The following is a 13,022-nucleotide window of genomic DNA, read 5'->3' on the forward strand; positions in this document are numbered from 1 at the left end:
ATTTGGCCGGGAGTAAGATAGCTACAAGAACACTGATAAAATCCATGTCACAATCAGTATATGGGGGGGAGTTGATCTCTATGATCAAGTCCTCAAGCCATATAATGCCATGCGGAAAACACAGATATGATACAAAAAGTTGCACTCTACATGGTACAGGTTGCCATGTATAACTCTTTTGGACTGTCCCAGTATGCTGGCAACACAGGGACATTCCTTTAGTTCCAAGAAGAAGTCAGGCGACCGGGAAAAAGCAGGCCGGAGTTCCTGATGAACTGGAAATATAGGTGCCAGGATGGTCCCCGGCCAGCACTTTCCAGGTGATGTACCCCACACTGGAAATAAGGGACGATCCCAGAAAAAATGCAGAGTGTGTCACAAGTGGGGGATATGGAAGGACAAGATGGGGATACGGAAGGCCAAGAGGGGGATAGGGAAGGACAAGAGGGGGATACGGAAGGACAAGAGGGGGATACGGAAGGACAAGAGGGGGATACGGAAGGACAAGAGGGGGGATACGGAAGGACAAGAGGGGGGATACGGAAGGACAAGAGGGGGATACGGAAGGACAAGAGGGGGATACGGAAGGACAAGAGGGGGGATACGGAAGGACAAGAGGGGGGATACGGAAGGACAAGAAAGGGATATGGATGGACAAGAGGGGGATATGGAAGGACAAGAGGGGGATACGGAAGGACAAGAGGGGGATATGGAAGGACAAGAGGGGGGATACGGAAGGACAAGAGGGGGATATGGAAGGACAAGTGGGGGATTTGGAAGGACAAGAGGGGGATACGGAAGGACAAGAGGGGGATATGGAAGGACACCACAACTCAATGTGACACTTGCCCTGATCATCCGGGCCTCTGCATTAAGGAATGCTTCAGGGAGTATCACACTTCCATGGAGCACTACATTTTCCCTTTTCATTTTAATTTTCCATGATTTGACCCAAATGTACTAAGTCCAGAGAACATTCCAAATTTTAACCCCATAAACCACTAAATTGCCCATCAAAAAAAATCTCATAAAAAAAAAAAACTGATAAGACCTCTGGGGGTATTTTTTTCCAAAAATGGGTCATGGGTGACCGAGTCACTAGCATTGGGGTCCTTTTTTTTTTTTTGCCTCAAATGTGCAGCGCTCTCTCCCCACCTGAGCGGGTGCGCATTTGAGGTAACAGAATAGGGACGGCCACACACATCACATTCCCAGAATGATGATTCAGAGCATAGGGTTTGGGGCGGGCATTATTTTTACTTTCGGCTATACTCTAGGCCATCATTCTGGGAATATAATTGGCACATCAGTAATAAAATTGTAATTTTCATTCCCCCCATTGTACACTTCATCCATTCCTGGAAAATAAATTTAGGGAACACCTGTCCAGTTCCCACCTATACACAGTGGCGTTGGTAGGGTTGGTGTCACCCGGTGTGGTAGAAAATGGTGTCACCCCCATACCTACCCCCTCCCCCCAGTAAGTTTTTGGCCAGTTGTGACAGACACCACTGTTGTAGCGCATTGTGAGAAATTCCAGTATAATAATCAGATGTACCAGTTGCCACAGAATGGGAAAGTGTTAAAGAAGTTTTTACCATTTAAATATACAGCTCCCAGAATTACTTAAAGGGGTACTCCACTGGAAAACATTTACTTTTATATCAACTGGTGCCATAAAGTTAAACAGATTTTTAAATTACTTCTATTTAAAATCTCAATCCTTACAGTACTTATAAGCAGGTGTATGCTCCACAGGAAGTTGTGTAGTTATTTCCAGTCTTACCTCTGTCCATGTCAGGAACTGTCCAGAGCAGGAGAGGTTTGCAATGGGGATTTGCTCCTACTATGGACAGTTCTTGACATGGACAGAGGTGTCAGCACAGAGCATTGTGGTCAGACAGAAAATAAATTAAAAAAGAAAAAAACTTCCTGTGAATCGCTTATACAGCAGCTAATAAGTACTGGAAGGATTAAGATTTTTAAATAGAAGTAATTTACAAATCTGTTTAACTTTGTAGCACCACTTGATTACATTTTTTTTCACAGTAGAGTACCCCTTTATGCAGTGGTGAGGTTATGCTGGGAGTTGTAGTTTCACTCACCATAACTGTAGAACTAACAAGTGACTACAGCTCTGATTGGACATAGTGAGGAGAATACACAATGATATCAGTGACTACAGGTGACGTCTTCTCTATAGTGAGGAGAATACGCAATGATATCAGTGACTACAGGTGACGTCTTCTCTATAGTGAGGAGAATACACAATGATATCAGTGACTACAGGTGACGTCTTCTCTATAGTGAGGAGAATACACAATGATACCAGTGACTACAGGTGACGTCTTCTCTATAGTGAGGAGAATATACAATGATATCAGTGACTTCAGGTGACGTCTTCTCTATAGTGAGGAGAATACACAATGATATCAGTGACTACAGGTGACGTCTTCTCTATATTGAGGAGAATGTACAATGACATCAGTGACTACAGGTGACGTCTTCTCTATAGTGAGGAGAATACACAATGATATCAGTGACTACAGGTGACGTCTTCTCTATTGTGAGGAGAATACACAATGATATCAGTAACTACAGGTGACGTCTTCTCTATAGTGAGGAGAATACACAATGATATCAGTGACGACAGGTGACGTCTTCTCTATAGTGAGGAGAATACACAATGATATCAGTGACTACAGGTGACGTCTTCTCTATAGTGAGGAGAATACACAATGATATCACTGACTACAGGTGACGTCTTCTGTATAGTGAGGAGAATACACAATGATATCAGTGACTACAGGTGACGTCTTCTCTATAGTGAGGAGAATACACAATGATATCAGTGACAACAGGTGACGTCTTCTCTATAGTGAGGAGAATACACAATGATATCAGTGATTACAGGTGACGTCTTCTCTATAGTGAGGAGAATACACAATGATATCAGTGACTACAGGTGATGTCTTCTCTATAGTGAGGAGAATACACAATGATATCAGTGACAACAGGTGACGTCTTCTCTATAGTGAGGAGAATACACAATGATATCAGTGATTACAGGTGACGTCTTCTCTATAGTGAGGAGAATACAGAATAATATCAGTGACTACAGGTGACGTCTTCTCTATAGTCTTCTCTTATCTAATTCAGATGGTACATACTGCCTGGTCCAACTAAAAATTCTCTCTGCAGAATGTGACGCCCAGACTTCTCCTCACTATGTCAGCGTATTCTCATCCTCTATATGAAAACAAGTATTATTATAAATAGAGATGAGCAAACTTACAGTAAATTCGATTCGTCACGAACTTCTCGGCTCGGCAGTTGATGACTTATCCTGCATAAATTAGTTCAGCTTTCAGATGTTCCGGTGGGCTGGAAAAGGTGGATACAGTCCTAGGAAAGATTCTCCTAGGACTGTATCCACCTTTTCCAGCCCACGGGAGCACCTGAAAGCTGAACTAATTTATGCAGGATAAGTCATCAACTGCCGAGCCGAGAAGTTTGTGACGAATCGAATTTACTGTAAGTTCGCTCATCTCTAATTATAAACCTGCCAGACACTGTATCCTCTAAATATAATACTACTATACTCTTTGATTATAAACCTTCCATACACCGTACCCACTGAATATAATACTACCACACACTGTACATTCTGAATATAATACCAACACATACTGTACACTCTGAATATAAATCTGCCACATACTGTACCCTCTGAATATAATACTGCCACACACTGTACCCTCGGAATATAATACTACCACCCACTGCGCCCTCTGAACATAATACAACCACAAACTGCGCCCTCTGAATATAATACTACTATACTCTTTGATTATAAACTTTCCATACGCCGTACCCACTGAATATAATACTACCACACATCTGTACATTCTGAATATAATACCAACACATACTGTACACTCTGAATATAAATCTGCCACATACTGTACCCCTGAATATAATACCGCCACACACTGTACCCTCTGAATATAATACTACCACCAACTGCGCCCTCTGAATATAATACTACCACAAACTGCGCCCTCTGAATATAACGTTGCCATACAGTGCACCCTCTGAATATAATACCGCCACACACTGTACCCTTTGAATATAATACTACCACCCACTGCGCCCTCTGAATATAATACTACCACAAACTGCGCCCTCTGAATATAATGTTGCCATACAGTGCACCCTCTGAATATAATACCACAACCGCAGTAACACCCCTCAACATCCGTTAGCTGATGCTATTACCATGGGAGGGGGATATTGGTGGTGTTGCTAGTGGATGATGGGGGTACTACTACTGGGGGGGTGTTGCTGGAGGATGATGAGGGTGCTACTGGCCATCCCCCCTGGCAGTATCACCCCCATCATCCATCGGCAGGATCATCCTCCTGGCAGGAGCACCCCCATCATCCACCATTGGGATCTGCTGATGGAGGTATTACTGCTGGGGGGGGGGGATGTTGCTGGTGGATGATGAGGGTGCTACTGCCGGGGGGGAGCATTAGGTAGGCAGCAGTTCCCCCACTTTAGGTAGTCAGCAGTTCCCCCACATTAGGTAGGTAGCAGTTCCCCCCATTAGGTAGCACAGATTCCCCCCATTAGGTAGCATAGACTCCCCACATTTGGTAGCACAAATTCCCCACATTAGGTAGCAGTTTCCCCACATTAGGTAGCATAGATTCCCCACATTAGGTAGCAGTTTCCCCACATTAGATAGTATAGACTCTGCACATTTGGTAGTAGTTTCCCCACATTAGGCAGCAGGTTCCCCACAATGGGTCAAAGTCTCCCCACATTAGATCGCTGGTTCAAACCCCCCCCTCCCCCCCAAAAAAAAAAACACATACACAGACAACACAGAGAGACACAAACACACACACACAGTCAGAGAGACACACACTCACAGGCAGACAGACACACAGAGTCACACAGTCACACACACGCACAGAGTCACACAGTCACACAAACACACACAGAGTCACACACACAGAGTCGCACAAACACGCACACACAGTCACACAAACACACACACAGAGTCGCACACACACACAGAGTCACACAGTCACACACACAGAGAGTCACACAAACACACACACACAGTCACACACACAGTCACACACACACACAGAGTCACACAGTCACACACACACACACAGTCACACAGAGTCACACACACAGTCACACACACAGTCACACAAACACACACAGAGTCACACAGTCACACACACACACACACAGTCACACAGAGTCACATACACAGTCACATACACAGAGTCACACACACACACACAGAGTCACACACACACACAGAGTCACACAGTCACACACACACAGTCACATACACACACACAGAGTCACACTCACACAGAGTCACATACACACACAGTCACACACACACAGAGTCACACACACAGAGTCACACAGTCACACACACAGCCACACAAACACACACACAGAGTCACACAGTCACAAACACACACAGTCACACACAGTCGCACAAACACACACACACAGAGTCACACAAATACACACACAGAGTCACACAGTCACACAAACTGACGGATGGGCGCACCGCACAGCGCACGTGAAGGCGCGGGGGGGGGGGGGGGTTTGTTCCTGACGGACAGGAGGCCGGTCGGGCACAGAAGGGGGGAGTCGGTGTGGCTCGGGAGGGGGGGTGGGTGCTGCGGAGCGTCTTGGTGTCACCCCATTAGGTTCGTGTCACCCGATGCAGGCCGCACCTGGGTCGCAACGCCACTGCCTATACACCTTTCCCGGGGGGGGGGGGGGGGGGGGGTACTGTCTGTAATAGGGTCACATGTGGGTTTTTCCTTTTTGTTATTTTCCTCTGAATATATGTAACCGTCAGCTACTGATATGCCATAGGCCTCAAATGCAAACATAGCTCTATGACTCTTGAGCCTCTATGACACCCACATATGGGGTATTTCCATACTCGGAAGCAATGGGGTTACAACATTTGGGGGCATTTTCTCCTATTACTCCTTGTGCAAATGAAAAATTTGGGATAACACCAGCATTTTTGTGAAAAAAAAAACTATTTTGTTATTTTACGGCCCACTGTTCAAAACACCAAGTGTAAATACTCACTGTACCCCTTGTTACGTTCCCTGAGGGGTGTAGTTTCCAAAATGATGGCACTTGAAGGGGGGTCCCACTGCTCTGGCTCCATGGTAGCTCTGTAAACGCTCAAGGCCCCTGACAAAATTCTCCCAAAGCCAAATGGCGCTCCTGCTCTTCTGAGACCTGGTGTGCACCCGCAGAGCAGTTTACGCCCAGATATGAGGTATGTCCTTACTCCAAAGAAATGTATTTACAAATTGTGGGGGACATTTTTTCCTATTACCACTTGTGAAAAATTTGGGGTAACCCCAGCATTTTAGTTTTAAAAATCTAATTTTTCCTTTTCACATCCCACTTTAATGAACATTTATCAAACACCTGTGGGGTGTTAAGGCTCACCGGACCCCTTGTTACGTGCCTTGAGGGGTGTAGTTTCCAAAATAGTATACCATGTGTTTTTTTTGTTGCTGTTCTGGCACCATAGGGGCTTCCTAAATGTGACATGCCCCCCAAAAACCATTTCAGCAAAACTGGCTCTTCAAAATCCCATTGTTGCTCCTTCCCTTCTGAGCCCTCTACTGCGCCCGCCGAACACTTTACATCCACATATGAGGTATTTCCTTACACATTACACATTTTAGGAAGATTTCTCTCCTTTTACCCCTTGTAAAAATTGAACAATTGGGTCTACAAGAACATGCGAGTGTAAGAATAGAAGATTTAGAATTTTCTCTTCACTTTGCTGCTATTCCTGTGAAACACCTAAAGGGTTAACACACTTTCTGAATGTCATTTTGAATACTTTGAGGGGTGCAGTTTTTATAATGGGGTCATTTATGGGGTATTTCTAATATGAAGACCCTTCAAATCCACTTCAAACCTGAACTGGTGTCTGAAGAATTTGAATTTTGAAAATTTTGTGAAAAATTGCTGCTGAACTTTGAAGCCTCTGATGTCGTCCAAAAGTAAAAACATCTCAATTTTATGATGGAAATATAAACTATACATAGGGGGGACATTTATCAAGAAATGTCTGTGTTAGATCACATTTCCACCATTTTTTTGTCTATTCTTTGACTAGCGTTCCCCTTATTCATCAATAATGCGCAGGAGTAATGATGGATAAGGTGCAGCTCTCCTGTCTAAACGCCTTTTCTAAAAAAGAGTCAGACCAACAACCAGAGGCCTGGGTTCCCAATGTACATGTACCTATAGGGGTACACCACGGGGTGAGCGTTGGTATGCGAAAGCGCCGACAAATACTGGCCATGGACTGGCAATCACTTGTCAGCGCATAGCCGGGCAAACCTCCAGCTGTTGCAAAACTACAATTCTCAGCATGCAGTGACAGAAGGGCATGCTGAGACTTGTAGTTATGCAACAGCTGGAGGCTCACTACTATAACTTTCAGCATGCCCTTTGGTTGTCCGTGCATGCTGGGGGTTGTAGTTATGAAACAGCTGGAGGCACACTGGTTGCAAAACACAGAGTTTGTAACATAACTCAACCCATGTGCCTCCAGCTGTTGCAAAACTGAAACTCCCAGTATGCATGGTCTGTCAGTGCATGTTGGGAGTTTTAGTTTTGCAACAGCTGGAGGCACATGGGTTGGGAGTTGGAAAACAGATGATGTTTCCCAGACAGTGTGCCTCCAGTTGTTGCAAAACTACAACTCCCAGCATGCCCAGACAGCCGAGGGGCATGCTGGGAGTTGTAGTTTTGCAACAACTGGAGGAGAACAGATTGGGGACCAGATTGGGGACATCTGCTGGGCCATGTTCTGGCTCCTGTGGCGTCCTGTGCGCTGCGCAATGACGAGTGATGTCATCAACGCGACGTCACCTTCAGTGCGCACAGTGACAGCTCAGGACGCCGCTGGAGCCAGAAGTAGCGCGGACCCCGGGAACAGGTAATTATAAAACCTGGGATGGGGGAGGCAATGGGGCAGCGGTGGCGGTTGGACTTGGGAGGACCCCAGGACAGGCAGGGGAGAGAAGCGGGCGGCGGTCTCTGGCCCCACTAAAGCCCCTGCAGTTCATTGATTTAAAGTGCCAGCTTTAACTCATTGATCTGCAGCGGCTTCTGAGGGGGGAGGGGGGGAGAAATAGCCCAAAACTTATACCAGAATATCGGTATAAGTTATCGGCCATCGGGCTGGTAACAGCGGGACCTCTGCCAGTTAACCCGTGTGATGTCGCGCATCGCGGGGTTAACTGAATGCCGTCTATAGACAGCAGAATGCCTGAGGGACCTGCGCAATTTGCCATCTATAGACGGGATTCTGTGGGAAGGGGTTAAAGGTTGAATTGTGGAAGGTAGAAATTATTCTCACACCTACTGGTAAGTGGTCTAGCTTTGCGCCTAAAAATGTACCTTTGCGCACAAAATAGCGACTTTTGACATAAGTCGCAAATGATAAATATGTGACCACTGCAGACCACTGACCAAATGGCTGGAATTTAGGTTTAGGCAAAGTTACAATTTTAACCTATTTCTAAGTTATTGGGGTTTTATTTTTGTTTTTTTTCTCTTCTCTCCCCTTCTTTCTTTCTTTCTTTTTCTCTCATTTCTTTTTTTCTTTGCTCTCGACTCGTCTTTACTTACTACACAATAGGAGAATTTTCCTTAAACTGGACAAACTCTGAAATATTAAACATTTGATTAACCAGTTTCTCTTCTTTCAGTTAAAGGAGTACTCCGGCGCGCACTTTTTTCATTTTATCCCTTCCGGGCTGCAAAATAAAAGAAAATGCACTCTCTCTTACCTGCCAACGAGCCCCTGGTGCTCCGGTACACTCCGGTACAGGTGTTCGGTCCCCGGGCTGTATTCTTCTTACTTCCTGTTAGCCCAACACGTCACACGGAGCTTCAGCCTATCACCAGCAGAGGCGGGACATCGCTGCGGCCGGTGATAGGCTGAAGCTCCGTGTGACGTGCCGGGCTAACAGGAAGTAAGAAGAATACAGCCCGGGGACCGAACACCTGTACCGGAGTGTACCGGAGCTCCGGGGGCTCGTTGGCAGGTAAGAGAAAGTGTGTTTTCTTTTATTTTGCAGCCCGGACGGGATAAAAGGAAAAAAGTGCGCGCCGGAGTACTCCTTTAAATATGAGAAACATTGTTAGAATTTTGAGCAACTTCTTGAAGAGGTAAACTTTATTACTTTGTATTTGTTATGCAATTGTTTATGTAAAAGAATAAATAAAGAACCTTTTTCCTTCCAATCCACGACATATATGGGAATTTACGAGCGTGTAACTGGGTCTTCAATCCGTGTAATAATGGCGCAAAGTGTGAAGTAAAGAGATCTTGTACCAGATGTGATCAGATCTCTAGGGATTTTATACCCCGGGGAGGACAAAGAAAAGGAAAAGAATTACACCGATGTTTACTGAACCCGGGGGACGCTGACATATTGACGACTTCTCATATAGAAAAATGGATTTTATGATCTGAGACCGAAAATAGACGTCAAGACGGGAAACGCTGGTCTAGGGTTTGTGATAAATAAAAGTATCTGCAGCGTCTTATGTTCAGAAGAGACGATCTTCAAGGGAGACGCGCGGATCCTGTCTGATGCCTTGAATTAAAGTCTCTATAATCATAATGAGAAGGGGGCGGGGACAACACTGACGCGTTACATTCCCTATATACAACCTCAGGGACAATATTACATTTATTATAAGTCCAGTGTGCGGAGATGAATATAAGAATAATAAATCATATAAGAAAGAAAACTTTTATTAACAATTGGTAACAAGTTTGGAAATGAAGTGTGTGTATATATATATATATATATATATATATATATATTACTGTCAACTATCACTATGTACATGGTTAATATATAGATGCGTTATCTGCATCAATTATTCCTCTGAATTGACTTCTCCCCTGTGTGAGTTCTTTTCTTTGATGCTGATGAAGACTTGATTTCTTAGTAAAACATTTCCCACATTTTGAACATGAAAATGGCTTCTCTCCTGTGTGAGTTCTTTGATGTACAACAAGATGCGGTTTCTGAGTAAAACATTTCCCACATTTTGAACATGGAAATGGCTTCTTCCCTGTGTGAGTTCCTTGATGTTGAACAAGATTTGATTTCTGAACAAAACATTTTCCACATTCTGAACATGAAAATGGCTTCTCTCCTGTATGAGTTCTTTGATGTCTAACAAGACTTGATTGAAAAGTAAAACATTTCCCACATTCTGAACATGAACATGGCTTCTCTCCTGTGTGAGTTCTTTTATGTACAACAAGAATTGATTTCTGAGTAAAACATTTCCCACATTCTGAACATAAAAATGGCTTCTCCCCTGTGTGAGTTCTGTGATGTTCAACAAGATGTGATTTCTTATTAAAACATTTTCCACATTCTGAACATGAAAATGGCTTCTTTTTTGTGTGAGTTCTGTGATGTACTACAAGATCTGATTTCTTAGTAAAACCTTTTCCACATTCTGTACATAAAAATGGCTTCTCCCCTGTGTGAGTTCTGTGATGTACTACAAGATCTGATTTCTTAGTAAAACATTTTTCACATTCTGAACATGAAAATGGCTTCTTGCCTTTGTGAGTTCTTTGATGCCTAACAAGATCTGATTTCTTAGCAAAACATTTCCCACATTCTGGACATGAAAATGGCTTCTCCCCTGTGTGAGTTCTGTGATGTACTACAAGATCTGATTTCTTAGTAAAACATTTTTCACATTCTGAACATGAAAATGGCTTCTCTCCTGTGTGATATCTCTGATGTGTAACAATACCTGATTTCTGAGTAAAAGATTTCCCACATTCTGAGCATGAATATGGTTTCTTTCCTGTATGATCTCTTACGTGTCCAACACCCCTTCTGTGACCTTTTTCCTTAACATCCTGTGATGAGTGAGAAGACAGAACCTGTATATAAGGATGAGATGACAGATCTTGGCTGTGAAGGGCTGAGGGTGTATCTGGGATAATGGAATGTTCTTCATATGTATCTTGTGTGATATCATCATCTGCTTTATAATCTGAAGATATAAGATTCTCCTCTGATCTCCTGGTACAAGAATCTGCAGAGAATAACACAGATTTTATTATCAGTATTAAAGGGGTTCTCCACCATAAGGTGATTTTAGTACGTACCTGGCAGGCAGTAATGGACATGCTTAGGAAGGATCTGCACTTGTTTTGGGGCTATATGGCTATGTTGTGAGATTATATAACACTGTGGCTAGCTTTTTGTGAACTGGTATTTCCTGTTTGAGTTTCCTTCTTTGCCTACAAATCCCATAATTCCATTTTACCCCCTCCCACACATCAGCCACCCCCACCCATTGAAACATAAATGAGCTGCACCCATTCAAAAGACCTGTGGTTTTCAATCAGGGTGCCTACAGCTGTTGCATTAGTTGTAGATTGATTTCTCTCCCACCAAGCGATCGCTCCACCCATTGAAGCAGACAGGCTCCCTGTCATCAGGTGACTAGTGATGTCAGGTCTCAGCTGCATTGCAACCTGGGAAAAATCTGAGACAACAGTCATTTTGTATGCTGTTAAAAATAAATATTGGGGTGAAAATCACATAAGAATTGTAAGAAAACCGACACACACAGGTACAGACACTATATTATGGACTACACTAACTTTACAGCCCCTGTAGCATAGAAAAAAAAATTCCTGGAATACCCCTTTAACCCCTTAACAACACAGGAACACTGCATCTACACTGCATTTGAGAGCTTGTTTTTTGTGGGACGGATCTTACATTGTATTAACTGTGCATTAAAATATAGGTCCGGTCCATACGATCACAGTGATATCTAATTTGCATAGTTTTTGTTACGCTTTACTGCTTTTTAAAAACAATTAAAACAAAAATTGCTTTACATTTTTACAACAAAAAAGTTTACATATTATTTGAGGGGGGATTTACATTTAAAAAAAAATCTTTAAAAAATTTTTTTTAACGCTTTTTGGTCCCTCTATAGAACTTGTATGAGCAGTCATTGGATTGCTCATACAGATCAGTACAGTATTTACTGTATTGATCCATTAGGGCCGACCATAGACAGGCTGTATGAATAGCAGAGTCCCGGCAGTGACAGAGTCCTAGCAATCATGTTATGTGCAGTAAAATAGACTTGTTCTCCTCATAGATCAGGTTGGTACGATCGGTATGTATAACATAGCGTTATCTTTTACTCCTTTTTTTTTATTTTTTTTTTATTTAAACTTATTTTACTGAAAAGTGAGTAAAGAGCCGTACAGTGTAAGTACAGACCATGGAAGTCTATGACAAAATCCCATTCAGCACAGCATGATGTATACAGAGTGAGGACAGCTGCATAACACAGTCACTGACTACAGACACAATACAACCTAAACCGGGAATCTTAACCCCTTAAGGACCGGGGGGTTTTCCGTTTTTGCATTTTCGTTTTTTGCTCCTTGCCTTTAAAAAATCGTAACTCTTTCAATTTTTGCACCTAAAAATCCATATGATGGCTTATTTTTTGCGCCACCAATTCTACTTTGTAATGACGTCAGTCATTTTGCCCAAAAATCTACGGTGAAACGCAAAAAAAAATCATTGTGCGACAAAATTGAAAAAAAAAACGCTGTTTTGTAATTTTTGGGGGCTTCCGTTTCTACGTAGTACATTTTTCGGTAAAAATTACACCTTATCTTTATTCTGTAGGTCCATACGATTATAATGATCCCCTACTTATATAGGTGATTTTGTTGCACTTCTGGAAAAAATCATAACTACATGCAGGAAAATTAATACGTTTAAAATTGTCATCTTCTGACCCCTATAACTTTTTTATTTTTCCGCGTATGGGGCGGTATGAGGGCTCATTTTTTGCGCTGTGATCTGAAGTTTTTATCGGTACCATATTTGCATTGATAGGACTTATTG

At 43.0% G+C, this 13,022-nt stretch overlaps 1 protein-coding gene across 1 annotated transcript in view; it reads right to left on the reverse strand.

Annotated features, from left to right (window-relative positions):
* LOC130298275 (oocyte zinc finger protein XlCOF6-like) overlaps positions 1-13,022 on the reverse strand; it is an 85,026-nt gene that overhangs the window by 50,941 nt on the left and 21,063 nt on the right. The window contains exon 7 of the mRNA XM_056551205.1: positions 10,033-11,172. Within this exon, the coding sequence (XP_056407180.1) occupies positions 10,033-11,172 (1,140 nt within the window). The remainder of the gene's footprint in view (positions 1-10,032; positions 11,173-13,022) is intronic.

This window comes from Hyla sarda, assembly GCF_029499605.1.
Source record: "Hyla sarda isolate aHylSar1 chromosome 1 unlocalized genomic scaffold, aHylSar1.hap1 SUPER_1_unloc_7, whole genome shotgun sequence".
In the NCBI taxonomy this organism is placed as follows: Eukaryota; Metazoa; Chordata; class Amphibia; order Anura; family Hylidae; genus Hyla; species Hyla sarda.